General features: G+C 44.1%; 2 protein-coding genes across 4 annotated transcripts; both read left to right on the top strand.

Moving 5' to 3' along the window:
• Window positions 1-277: 277 nt before the first annotated feature.
• On the top strand, window positions 278-7,274 carry slc25a39 (solute carrier family 25 member 39). 3 transcript variants are annotated; one of them, XM_080009252.1, is made up of 12 exons: window positions 278-416; window positions 1,946-2,054; window positions 2,253-2,312; window positions 2,950-3,000; window positions 4,080-4,189; window positions 4,280-4,347; window positions 4,456-4,580; window positions 4,708-4,881; window positions 5,028-5,137; window positions 5,699-5,780; window positions 6,747-6,827; window positions 6,937-7,274. In XM_080009252.1, the coding sequence occupies exons 2-12, from the start codon at window positions 1,958-1,960 to the stop codon at window positions 7,053-7,055; spliced, it is 1,077 nt and encodes a 358-aa protein (XP_079865378.1). In that variant the 5' UTR covers window positions 278-416; window positions 1,946-1,957; the 3' UTR covers window positions 7,056-7,274. The 3 variants fall into 3 exon arrangements, with proteins under 3 accessions (XP_079865378.1, XP_079865380.1, XP_079865379.1); XM_080009253.1 differs by having other exon boundaries at window positions 287-416; window positions 1,949-2,054; XM_080009254.1 differs by lacking the exon at window positions 2,950-3,000.
• A 1,445-nt stretch (window positions 7,275-8,719) lies between these two features.
• On the top strand, window positions 8,720-13,176 carry rpl3 (ribosomal protein L3). Its single transcript, XM_080009248.1, has 10 exons — window positions 8,720-8,739; window positions 10,248-10,440; window positions 10,701-10,869; window positions 11,247-11,382; window positions 11,594-11,780; window positions 11,889-12,049; window positions 12,132-12,233; window positions 12,319-12,414; window positions 12,616-12,735; window positions 13,049-13,176. Exons 1-10 carry the CDS (start codon window positions 8,737-8,739, stop codon window positions 13,091-13,093), a joined length of 1,212 nt encoding a protein of 403 aa, XP_079865374.1. The 5' UTR covers window positions 8,720-8,736; the 3' UTR covers window positions 13,094-13,176.
• Window positions 13,177-14,030: the final 854 nt, after the last annotated feature.

The following is a 14,030-nucleotide window of genomic DNA, read 5'->3' as shown; positions in this document are numbered from 1 at the left end:
TCATTTAAAAAAAGAAAAACGACAGCGTAGACGTTAGAGGAGTTTCCGATATAAAAACGCACGTTAAGGGGACGTCGTTCGCAATCAACGTTTTGTTTTTTTGTTGTTGTTTTTTTTTTTTTACTGGGACGACAGATTAGGTGTGACGTCATGGCAACTCGATCCAGAGCGATCTGCCCCGAAAGTGCTGGCTTTAATAACGCTCCCCAGTCTGAGGTCACACCTCTCCGAGTTCCCACCTCAACGGAACGCAGCGGCGGGCTGCAGTGCAAGTGGAGCTGGGGATGGTGAAGATGGGCGCCCCGGGCTGAACCGACCCAGCGTACGGGGTCGACCTGTGTGACCTGGCGCAGTAGCATTAGCACGGCGATGGATGAAAACGCCTCTTCCCCACGACGACACTCTTAGCTCGCGAGGTGAGTGGTAGACCCATGCAACGGTGACATTCGGCGAATAGCTAGCAAGCTATTTCGCTCGAGGACCACGTCGGCTAACGTTAGCAGACGGCTTAACGTGAGCGACTGCCCCTGGTCGATCTGTTCCTCGCCCTCCTTCAACCCTTCAGACCTTCGCCGCCTTCCTCGCCTTCGATACGATTTAGTTGTGACGCGTTGCCGTTCGCCTGAAGAGTAATGTATCGCCCCCAATGTGGGAACCGAAATGTTGTGGTGGTGTGAATAAATGTGTTAACAGCAGCACGCATCCAATCAGTAGGCAATACTCGTAATAGAATAGAATAGTAGGCTGAAGTAATGCAAATTTTAAAAAAAAAGACAGGCGTACAATAATCGTAACAATAAAAACGCTAATTTGCACATATGTAAATCATAAAACCTGTTCCAAAACCACATTAACACCCCCTAGTCTTAGGTCTCCCAAGTTGTAATCTACATGCATTAGATTCAAGATGTTTATTCGTCACATACATACTTCCATACATATATCCAGTGAAACGTCATGTCATTACTAGCTAATTATGGGAAAAAAATGGTCCTATCTGTCAAAATAAATAAATTAATTTCCAAACGTTAAGCCAAGAAATGTAAATAGAAAACTCTTTAAGTTTGTCTGGCAAATGGCAGATAGTGTCTCTTTATTACACCCTTCCCCCTCCTGTAAGTACTGTCACGTCTTGCAACAGCCAGAGTCATGCAGACTGTTCATGTTCAGCACTGTGCTCTGCCAATGGACTCCATGGACTTTCAATCCCAAAAACGTATTCGCTCGAAAGACGCGGAAGTCTACGCAATTCAACGTTCAAAACAATATTAAAACATTGAGTTGAATAAAATGAGTGTTGCGTTTGAGCGAGGATCCTTTTGGTCAAAATGGATATAATCCATTAGATCCTGAACCGGTTTGAAAGCTTTGTTATTGAGCAAAGTCTTCGGAAGTTGGAAATCTACTATCGGTGAAAACGCCCTGAGTGAGGGTTGTTGCTTTGTGCGTTTTGTGGAGACTTTGAGATGTGCACGTGAAAGATAAGCCGCCAGCGCGTCGAGCACACAATTAAATGAATCCACTGCGTGTTGTTGATAATAAGTAATATAATAATAATAAACCCCTGTTCCATTTACCTTATTCGGTATTCATGTTCGGTTTAAGGGGTGGCGTTTAAAAAAAACCCAAAAAACAAACAAACATGAATGTAAAACTAATTCTTTCCACATTTTTATTTTTAATGACGGTTTAAAGAGATGTATTTTGTCGCTGTGACGGTGGATCAGGTTTCCTGTCGCAGGGGCTGTGAAGGCATTCATTGAGTGCTAACAGAACCTGAAAAAGCATCTAATTCCTAAGTTTAATTTATTGAAACATTCCTCCCATTTATTTAAAATTCCCTCAACATTGAGATGGAAACGCATGCATTGCGATCAGGCGGGTTTTGTAATAGTCCTGACGCCCCAAAGTTACGCGAAGAACATTCTCTTGTTTCTTGCTCCAGCAGGGATCCAGAATGGGGGAGCGTGTCATCGATACTCCCGTCACTGGGATATCTCCAGTGCAACAGATGCTGGCGTCTGGCACGGGAGCTCTCTTCACCTCTGTTTTCGGTAAGACCAGCGGCCACGCAAACAAGACCGGCCAAAGCCAAAACAACTGCCGTACTGTTTTTAGCGAAAATGGAGGTGGAGTTTCTCCCAACATTCAAACTGTGATATATTCACAGTAATATAGTGTATGTACTATTCTAATAAAGAAGTTGTTTCATGTAATGAAGTTGCAATACCAACGCTTTTGTGTACTTTCAGTCACTCCCCTGGATGTCGTGAAGATTAGACTGCAGGCCCAGCAGGCGCCATTCTCCCAAGGTACATTAACGCAATGCTTTTTCTGCTTCCCTTAAGAGTGTTTTACAGCCTTAAACCAGTTCGCTATAGACCCGACTCATTATCTTTCACGTAGCTGTCATTTCCTTTCACCCACGGCAAGTTTTGCCTTGTTTGTTTTCACATTATGCTTCTCTAGTTAAATTTTGTTGGTCAAACAGTACATTTATTCATTTAACAGACACTTTCCTCCAAAGCGACTTACATGAGAGGCTGGAAACAATCAGCATATATTGAGCGCTGGAGCAACCTCGAATTTGAGTGCCTGAGCACCTGTTTCTAAATTCCACCAGATACCAGTGCAAGATGGCTGTAAGGAATCTGAATAAAAGTTGTCAGTACTCATGTTGTTTGTGCATTATGTCAATACAACAACTTCAAACTAGCCAACATCAAATAAAACAAATAGTTATTCAGCTACTGCTGAAGAGTGTGGTTATGGAGGACTTATAGCATAGCTGTTTTTGGATGCCATGTATATACAGTACGTTTTCCTGCTTTTGCTAACCACCTTTTTGCTTGTCGTCTTTGTTGCTTTGCACCCTATTTGCATTTGTATTCTGTGCTCCGTTTCTATCTTTTCTCTCACTCTCGCTCTACTTTTCATTCTGTTTCATAGCTTTAGCTTGTGAGTCCACTCCCTGGAGTGGGGTCGTCCGCCCGTCCAAGTGTGAGTATCTGAAAGATTGTTTGCTTTCAGGCCACAGCTCTTGACACACTTGGACCAGAAGTGCTGCTCTGATTCTATGCTCTTCATGTGACTTACAGACTGTGTTTCCCTGCTAACAGGCTATTCCTCATAAACAGCATGGCTTAAAATCCTGTCTCTTAAAAGCCGCTGAGGAAATTGTTGTGATTAATGTAGATACAGAAATCTTTAGGGGAGGGTGAAGGTTTTTTTCTTTTTACATCGCAGTGCAAAACACATGTACTTACGGCCACAGTGCTGCCATCAAGACAACAAGGAGATTCAAGATTCAAGATTTTTATTTGTCACATACATATACATACAGTGTACTTGGGGCTGGGTGCAGTTGTTCTCTCGTGCACATCAGCTGCTCACTTTGCTAAATACTGTTCAATGAAAGGTGCCGATGCAGGTAGTTCAATTGCAAAATTTAAACTACCACTATATTATCACTTTGTAACAGAGTTCATTATTAGCAGGTGGCCCAAACTCCCTTCTAATATAAACTATTACAAATACACCACCTACATTGCCTTTGTGTTCTATTGCCCAAATGCAAAGGTTTATTCAGATTAACATGATTTTACATTCAAATTGTCTATCTTCGCTCGAAGCTTGGCAGGTGCTAGAACCTGTCCTGGCACTTAGACTCAAGAACATTTTCCTTTAGGGGAGTGGTACTGTTAAAATTAGACAATCTCTTGGATCTCTTTGCCTTACTATCTCGGTATGCATTGTTTTGAGGAATGCACAAGCTTGGCTTCGTTGTAGTTTCCTTTACTGTGGCCGTGTCATCAGAATGATGCTCCATGCAGATTTGGCTTTTACGCCATATTCCAGCAAAAGAAATGGTTGTGTACTATGGTTGTTTTTATAGCCTCTGCAAGCTTAGTGCCAAACACCTAAAAACAAGACTAAATAAACAAAAATATCAGCGTGGCCAGGACAGCCTTGATGCTCGCCTGACAGGTCATTGCCATGGCTTTGGATTTTCCACATTAATTGAGTATACAATGTTCTTGTGGAGTTCTCCTAACTCTTCTGTTGTGTATCATTCCCAGGGAAGTGTTTCTTGTATTGTAATGGACTGATGGATCACATCTATGTGTGTCAGAATGGAACCAGTTGCACCAGCTGGTATAAAGCACCAACACACTTCCGTGGAACTCTGGTGGGTGTTTGCTGTCGTGCTCAAAACAGCGTGTGCTTTGCCGACAACAGAAACACAATTTAATGTTTTCTCCCCCTTTCTCGCCAAAAGGATGCCTTTGTGAAAATAACCCGCCACGAAGGAGTCAAATCTTTGTGGAGTGGTTTGCCACCCACACTGTGAGTGTCAATCCTTAAAATATATTTTCGGGAACCATGGTTTTCCGTGCATTATGATGATGAGCTGATTTGCACCTTCTTAACTTGGGTCTTGGCTGTCTCGTCTAGGGTGATGGCGGTACCTGCCACGGTCATCTACTTCACGTGTTATGACCAACTCCGGGACCTCCTGCGATACAGTCTGGGTTTCCAGGGTAACCATGTACCCCTTGTTGCTGGGGCCCTCGCTAGATGTAAGAGAAACAAAATAAAATACTTACCAGTTAACATTCACGCAAATCAAATTTTGCAGACAAAAACCTGTAACCGAAACGAATGTCTTGCCTGCCCATTTTTCTCCTGCCTTCCTGTCCGGACCAGTGGGCGCTGTGACTGTGATCAGTCCGCTGGAGCTGGTGCGCACTAAGATGCAGTCTCGCCGGCTGCCGTACAGCGAGCTGCAGGTGTGCATCCGCTCTGCGGTGGCGCAGGATGGCTGGCTGTCCCTGTGGAGGGGCTGGGGACCCACCGTGCTGCGGGACGTACCGTTCTCAGGTGAATGGGCTGCCATCAAGTGACGAAAAACTGATCTTGGATGTCTTCATTTTTGACAATATCTCTATATATGTGTGTGTGTGTGTGTGTGTGTGTGTGTGTGTGTGTGTGTGTGTGTGTGTGTGTGTGTGTGTGTGTGTGCACAGCCCTTTACTGGTTTAACTACGAGCTGTTGAAGGCCGAGCTTTGTGAACGGCACCGTGTGTCTCAAGCCGACTTCTCCATCAGCTTTACTTCTGGAGCCATTTCTGGAGCTGTGAGTAATAATATTTGCATATCAACGTATAAATGTCTGTCATTCCACCAAGGAAATGTGGATTTGTTTTAGTATCTGCACGTATTTACTATTGCATTTCCATTTAGTTACCATTATCTGTAGAGAGGCTGAATGGAATAGCTTGATGGTCTGATGTTTCCCTCGGTTCTTTTTAACCAAACTCTATAACTTTGTAAAGCAAACACAATGTGGTTTGGGTCATCCAAATACATTCAAATGAAACATCAATTAACGAAGGGACAAAGTGTAACTGCATAACTTATGATGTCTGTTCTAACGAGACTGGTCAAATCAAGTGGATAATTGTTGATACAACAAAACGCTCGGGATACAGAAACAGAAACCATTAGAGGCATCCCTGTCAACCATGTAAGGGGTTTGAAATATTCAGACAAGAGGTTTGAGTAATAATTATGGAGTGATTAATGCTGGTTGCTTTGATGTGCTTAATAATGCCATACGCATTCTGGTTAGATGGGTTTTCTCTTTGTAGGCCTATGATTACCAATTTCTTTTACGAATGAATTTCCTCTGCATTAGGTCGCTGCAATATTGACCCTGCCTTTTGATGTGGTGAAAACACGAAGACAGATCCAACTTGGAGAAATGGAGACATTGGGAGGTCTGTTATTAATATATATATGATTTAAGCCCCTTTCCCACATGGAATCTGTAACATTGCTTGATTTAAAAATATTTAGCAAAGGCAGTAGGTGGCCATTGCCACATAGCCTCCTTTAGGGAAAAGTTCCGTATGGAGTCTTCCCACATAGATGACTGTCACGGATACATTAAGTCATGTTCGCACGAGAAGTGTCTAATATCACACGAGACTAGACAATCGTTTTCTGGACCAGCGTTTTGCTCCCTGTCTCCCCGCCCCACGGACTCTTCCCTCCGCTGACTGAGAGGGGACAGAGCCCCTCCGTCCCCGGACACAATGACCCAAAACCCAAAGTTATTAAATCTGTGATCATTTGCAGCCCGTCCCACACTCTCTGCCTCTGGAGAATGATTGTTCTCCATCACCCTGTCCGCTTCCTCCCTGTGTGGTGGCATCTGTAAAAGACACGTCTAGCGTCGAAGAGGCATTTTTAAGAAGAAAAATAACAAAATGTAATTATGTACGGACCTGTCTCCGTAGGGACTGAACGTGTTTCAGTTTCTCATCTTTGCAGCCGAGCTCCACGGTTGTGATCGGACTCGCTTTTTTCCCTAATGTTTTTTATTCTTCCGGAATTTTTATTTATTTTTTTCTAAATATTTGTACGAAATATTCTTAGAAACCAAGTATTTGTGCTTCATTTGGATTTGGCTCCACCCCTACATTTAATGTTACTGCTTCCATTCCCACAAACTTCCGTTCACAGCCGTTCCAGCAAGAGTGGGGACATTTCCAGAACAACTTTACGTAACGTTGACACCGGTTCCCATTCCCACATGACGCCAGTATGGAACCTTGACGGGAGATTTACGGCTTTCAGTGCAAGTGGGAAAGGGGCTTTAGAGAATACTACTTCCTTCATGGAAGATGCCATTGCATTTACATGAATACAATGTCATTTAGAATACTTTCCATCCCTACTAGTTCCCCTGAAGAAAACCTCTTCCACGTGGCACATAATGAAGGACATATGGGCGGAGTCAGGCTACCGCGGCCTTTTAGCAGGTATACACTCTGCCTTTTGATTATTCTCTCCCCATCTCCTTGTTGCTCTTTCAATGTTTGCCTGAATAAAGTCTGACACTAAGCTGAACTGCATCTGTATCATTCAAAGGTTTCCTGCCCCGGGTGATCAAAGTGGCTCCAGCCTGCGCTTTAATGATCAGTACTTATGAGTTTGGAAAGGCCTTCTTCCAGAAAATGAACCTCGACCAAGAGCCACGTACATCTTAAGGAGCTTAATGTCACTTGTGCCACCGTTGGATGTCCTCTTGAAGTTTCCCAACAAGACGCTTTTATAGACCGGCTCGGTGCCGCTGGGATGAAACCTTTTAGACAAATAAACTGAAGGGACATGGCCTGGAATTGCTCTTGCATTAACAAATGACTGTGCAAGTTTTTTTTTTTTCCTGATCCTTCAAAAAAAAAAAGAAACTCAATACAAAAAAAAAAGCTTTTTCATTCAACTTGCTTTCACAAATCATTCTGGGGGGGGGGGGGGGGGGGTCAAGAGATGCTAAGAAGAAAAATACACAACCCTCATGAATACCTCATCTGCATGAGTTGTGAAGCATGAATTACAGAGGGGAGTAGTTTGCAATTCCTGAAAATGTATGGTACCTAAACTGCACAGTACTTCATACAGTCCCATGTGGCATGTGGACTAGGATGTAATTAAACTGACTGATGTAAAATACCAAGATGCCTCAGAGAGGAAGGTCTTCAGGCAATTTGTGAAATTTTCTATTTCTTGAGGTGCGTTTGAAATGTATAGGGGACGGTGGTGTAGGTCTTTCACTGGTTTGAATTAAATATGAAACTTTATTATAACACAATAGTGTTTGTAAATGTATGCCTTATCTCCGTTCTCATTTTTTTTTGGAAAGCTATAAATGGCATAGATTTCAGATATGGCTTCATCTCAGGTTCATGCAAAGTTAAATACTTAAAAGTTGAGCCAGAGGAATTATTGACCCACGTCTTTGTAATCTGAGATATGTGTCAACGTGACTTGAGACAGTTATATTTCCACGAAGGCATTCCGGTGTTTTGAATAAATGAATTTCAAATTCTCAAGGCACTGGGTAAAACATTCTACAGTTCGCATACGTGATGTTTTCCGTTGGTTTGTTTGAAGAAAGTTTCTTATTCATGTCTATATTGAAGTGCCATTTCTGGTCACTACTTTCCAGTTCCGGGACGACAACAGAAATGTTGCCTTTACATGTATGTGCATTTCTTTATCTTACGTTATAATAAAAACCTGTGTGATGGCTATTTGTTGAAGGGATTTATTTCCAAATAAAAAAAAAAACATCTCCGCCGACGGAAACGAAGTTCAATGTCCAAGAGAGATTCCCACTTAATGTAGATATACAAGGGATTTGACTCAGGTCGTCTGTGACTCCCATTTCCATACAGAAAATGGTAAGAAGAAGGTTTCAAGAAAATGTATATAACTTAGCAAGATCCATAATACATCAATAGTGCAAGCAGCATATCCAATGAGGTAGAGAATGCATGATGATAGTACAGTAGTATTACAGTAGTATGTACAGCAGTACAAATATAGCAGTATTTAGAACTAGTTATAAATAGTTACTACAAACGAGTAGTGAATATTTAGAGGGCTTTTAATCCCCGGGTGGAATTTAAGAGTAGTTATAAGAATACATGTGTGTGTGTGACAAATAATCTCTCGAACTTGAACTTGAACTTGAACATAACACTGCACTAACCTTAAATAATCCAACGATTTAAACTGTTCCCTCAGCGGCATCTCGTGGCTCAAACGGTGAGTTATCGGGGCGAGGCCTGTCCGAGCGTGTTCGCGTTAAATCCCGCGATATCGCGTGCGGTATATAAAGGTAGTGTCCTCCTCGCCCGGGCCTCTTTCAATCGGACCAGAGACAAAATGGTGAGGATCCCGGGACAGCACATCCGAGGGGCATCTTAACCATCCTTCTGTGGTCGTGTGTTGTCGTCGATCGACGGTGTTCTAGTGTTGTATCTAACATCGTATTACTGGCGATTTTGTATCTCAAGCGTTCTCAAATATTGTTAAAAGTCGATGAATGCGTGGCCGCGACGCGCCGGGCGTTAAAATGGCTGCGTGCGGTAGACCAACCTGGAATTTGTAACTTTATAACGAATTATTGCATAATAAAGTAGAATGTTATTCCACTACCCCGTGGGAAACCTAATACGAAATGGAATCGCGCAACTTCGCATTCGGGGTGGGGAAAAAAAACCGCCTGAACATTCGCTCCGACGAGACTTTATTAGCTACTAGCCTAGCTCGTGTCCTCACGTGAGGAATCCACGCAGCCTCCACACGGAACACGTTAGATGGGAGACGGCAGCGAGCACCGGCAACGGTACACCGCGTTTGCCGTTCAAACATTTTAAACCTTGTGCCGTCTGCCGCGCCGGAATTGAAGCGGGATGTGGAAGCCGACTCTTATGTGCGTGTCTGCGGCGGCTGCCGGAGTGTGGCGCGGCGGACGTTCTCTCTGGAATGTCGCACTTAAATGGCGTAACTAAAAACCGTGGATCACAGCAAAAGATTATTTTTCCTATTAATCGCATGGAGGCTGTTAAGTACTTGAAGCGAGGAACCAGGCGGAGTATTTGGTCGCGGTTTGGGATCCGGTGATAAAGTTGCAGCTCCGGATTAACTTGTAAAATAAGAATAACTAAGAGGGTCAGTGGAAACCAGGTCATCAACCATCGATCGCTCAGTTAACACGTCATTGATGACTACCAGGAAACTGATCTCTAGATATAATAATATCCATAATGAAAGATAATCCATTGTCAAGCATGCTTGGAGATGAATATGATGCGGTATGGCCGGTTGTGTTGCATTAACCTACTTAGTTTGCAGTAAAACATCAATAGTACGCTGTTTTTTAATAGCGATGTGCATTATTAAAATTTGTACACAAACCAGCCACACCACTATAAAGCGTCATAATTTGGCCCTTGTCAAAGTTGCTCAGATCCTTTAAGATTGCCCATTTTTCCTGCTTCCAGCTCATTAACGTTGAGAACTGACTGTTCACTTACTACTGAATATATATACCACCCCTTGACAGATGTTGTTAGAACAAGATTAGCAATGTTATTTTACCATCTGGTTTTAATGTTGTGGCTGATCAGTGTATAACAACAGACACAACATAATCTTGTTTAATATATATTTTTTAACAGTGTATATAGTCACGTTTCGCTGTGGTAGGCCCCCCCCCCATGCGGTTCCCAAAGGGCGGTTCAGATAGTGTTCCATATGAATGCAGTTTTGTGTAAGGGTGTAGGATATTGATAAATGCGGCGCTGAACCACTTGACCTATTTTGATTTAGAAGTTCAGTTTCTCGCAAAGTTATAGGGATTCGCCACTTAAACGCATTACTTTTCTCTCCAGTCTCACCGCAAGTTTTCAGCTCCACGGCACGGATCCCTGGGCTTCCTGCCCCGCAAGAGGAGTCGGCGTCACCGTGGTAAGGTCAAGAGCTTCCCCAAGGATGACTCCAGCAAGCCTGTCCATCTCACCGCCTTCCTGGGTTACAAGGCCGGCATGACCCACATCGTGCGTGAGGTTGACAGACCTGGTTCAAGTGAGTTGACTTACTCTGGCAATTTATTTCCGCTTTTATATGTGGTTGTGCGTCGTCTTAAGTCCTTTGCACATTGAGTTCATGTATTGGAGAACTCTGCACTATAATATCCCGCCTATGATGATTCCCTCGACGGGCGGACATAATGGGTCAATGACCCCTGCTGAATGTCGAGTACTGAGCGGTTTCTCATGTAGTTGTGTTAACTTACAAATTCAATCAAAGGAGTTAAACCTATGCACACGTTTGTGCTTCTGCAGAGGTCAACAAGAAGGAAGTGGTTGAGGCAGTGACCATTGTGGAGACTCCGCCCATGATCGTGGTTGGTGTTGTGGGATACATCCAGACCCCTCGTGGCCTCCGTGCCATTAAGACCATCTTTGCTGAGCACATAAGTGATGAGTGCAAGCGTCGCTTCTACAAGAACTGGTGAGACGTGCATAAAATCACAGGGATTTTGTGGAAGGGGTTGCTTCTTGTTTGATTGTTGAAGCATGTGAGCTGCTCAATTTGAATGAAGTGTTTTTTTACTGAGCAAGTTTTGACATTATGGTGGCCCCATGTGGCAGCTCCGCTCAGGTGCATTGCACTCTGATGAGCTCCAGGCTCCTCTGGCCGGTGGAAAAGGCTTCTTAGAAACTGTGCCATGAGCCGAAATCTCTTGACAAGCTGCTAATGCCACCGTATCCAGCTGGAGCGGGTGGCTGCGCAGTTGCAACGTGTCCTTCCGCTGGCCCTCTAGGGTTATGAAGGACCGGTGCCAACCCCTTTTGCCCCTTGTGTCGTGCTGCGTGCCACGCGAACAGGTACAAATCTAAGAAGAAGGCCTTCACTAAGTACTGCAAGAGGTGGCAGGATGAAGAGGGCAAAAAGCAGCTGGAGAAGGACTTTGCGTCTATGAAGAAGTACTGCCAGGTTGTCCGCATCCTTGCTCACACCCAGGTTGGTTTTTATTTGATGTTTTTTGACATTTCAGTGTTTCCTTAGCTGTTGGTGATGAGAACGTGGAATTCTGCGTCAGGCATGGCGCCTGAAAAGAATGAGGAATTATTCCATGCTGCCTTCCTTCTGAAACTCCGTAGCTAGAAGAGTTAACTGGGTACGATTCTGTCCTGTCTGTGCCAGTTTATTTATGCTTGTTTTCTCCATGCAGATGCGCCTGCTGCCCCTGAGGCAGAAGAAGTCTCACCTCATGGAGATCCAGCTAAACGGAGGCTCCATCTCTGACAAGGTGGACTGGGCCCGTGAGAAACTGGAGCAAGCCATTCCTATCAACACTGTCTTCACCCAGGATGAGATGATCGACGTGATTGGTGTCACAAAGGGTCATGGATACAAGGGTACGTTCCAGCTATATAGTTAACGTGTGACAGACATGTTGAACAAATGCCAAAGTGGGCAAGCGGAGAGCTGGAGTCATGCGTACATTTTCCCTCCAACCACCACAGGTGTTACCAGCAGGTGGCACACAAAGAAGCTGCCCCGCAAGACTCATCGTGGTCTGAGGAAAGTAGCCTGTATTGGAGCTTGGCATCCTGCCCGTGTGGCCTTCTCTGTTGCCCGCGCTGGTCAGAAGGGATACCACCATCGCACAGAGATCAACAAGAAGGTGGGTAGAATTTGTTATATTTAATGAGGTTTGAAATGTGCATATACAACTTGCCTATATTGACATGCTGCATGTCTGGTAGATCTACAAGATTGGCCAGGGCTACCACAAAAAGGATGGAAAACTGGTTAAGAGCAATGCTGCAACAGAATACGATCTGTCCAACAAAAGCATCAATCCCCTGGTGAGTGAAGCAGCCTGCTTGTGCTCTTCTGCTTTCATTTGTAGTGTCTGGGTTACTGATGTCTTCTTCTTTTGTTTGGCTGTAGGGTGGCTTTGTCCACTACGGTAAGGTGACCAACGACTTCATCATGCTGCGCGGCTGTGTGATTGGGGTCAAGAAAAGGGTGCTCACTCTGCGCAAGGTGAGGCTCATTCTCTCTCTGTGTGCAGTTTACAGCACCTTCCCCCTTACCTTATTTGTTTGTATTGCTGGTCAATTTTTGGCACAGGTGGCATTTAAGGCCTGGTCTGAAAACCTCAGATTGTGCTGCCCCTCTTGTTGTGAGATGCCCTCTGTTGTCAGACTGCTTTCTGTATGTTTAAATGATTTTGTGCCTCTTTAGTCTCTGCTGGTCCAGACGAGCCGTCGTGCCCTGGAGAAGATCGACCTCAAGTTCATCGACACCACTTCCAAGTTCGGTCATGGCCGTTTCCAGACTCTGGAGGAAAAGAAGGCGTTTATGGTGAGACTTTCCCTGTTCTACCTCTATTTTATTTGTTTGTGTTCTCTATTACACTGTTTGGTGGTACATTGAAATACTATTTAACTGTTACATTATAACATGTATTTTGCCCGCACTGTTCGTAACCTGGTTCAGTTCTCAGTATGAATTATGGGTTCCATTCCAGTGCAAGAGAAAGTCCCGGTGAGGCAGGGGAGCGGTGCCGTTTTGTGCTGTCTCCCTGTTCACTCCCTGGGAACACTGTTTGTCAGTAAACACTGATGGCATACTCTGTATGAACAAATCATTGACTGATTATTGTCTTCTCCTGCAGGGACCACTGAAAAAGGACCGAATCACCAAGGAAGAGACTGCCTAAAGTCTGTCCACGAGCTCAGTCTCTGCTCTATTGGTTGTCAACAACTGTACTGCGGAACTCTTTAATAAAAAGAAAAACCAAAACGTGTTTGTCATCAAATGCTGTGAAACATCTTTTGTATTCTTGATTTAGGCAATTTTCCCAAACAAAATGAATAACTTGTTCCCCAAGCAGCAGAGGGAATAAGTGGTCTATGGTAACCTCGAAGATCCTGAGTCAGCCTTTTGGAAGCTGCACATAATGACATGGGTCAATTGAATTCAGAACTGAATTGGAAGTAACGCATTTGTCAAACAGACAGGACATAATGTAATTGACCCAGGATACATATGTGAACTTGGGTATTAGACGCTTGGTAACTTAAATGTAGAAGTACTTCATAAGTGGTTCTCCCATGAATAGACCAGCCACCTGTGTAGTGTTAAGCTAGCCCAGTGGCATTAGTCCCTGAGCTCCAAGGCTGCTATTTGATTGACATCAGAACTTCAACTAGAGTACAGTAATTAAATCACCCCTCAGAGTCCTGACTGACAAAAGTTGCCTACTTTTCAGCAGGTAATGAGGTAGACCCCCACCCCAGAGACCTGGACAGGGCCACTTTAACATCCCTCAGCATGTCTTTCAGCCTCTTAATGCTTAATATTCCACACACTTGGCAAAAAAAGCAGATTATTTAGCAAATTCAGTGCAGAAATACCTTGTATGATGACTGGTCTACTGGGGCCCAACAATAGCTGCAGTTTCAAAGCTAATTGTTGCATATCAGTTCCTCAGGGAATGAGTGAATATGTTAAATCAGATGAGGCCATTGGCTGAAAATGTAACTCCCACACCTTGACAGTACTCGAAGCTTGTAGCTGCCGTTGTCTCTTCCTGGAGGTTGAGGGAGAATAAGCCGACCCCAATGGAGCGGGACAGAGCAGCATGTCATTGCAGG

This window comes from Zeus faber (genome assembly GCF_960531495.2).
Source record: "Zeus faber genome assembly, chromosome: 11".
NCBI classification, from domain to species: Eukaryota; Metazoa; Chordata; class Actinopteri; order Zeiformes; family Zeidae; genus Zeus; species Zeus faber.
The sequence above is the reverse complement of the archived record's forward strand: the minus strand, read 5'-3'. Positions and strand labels throughout refer to the sequence as shown.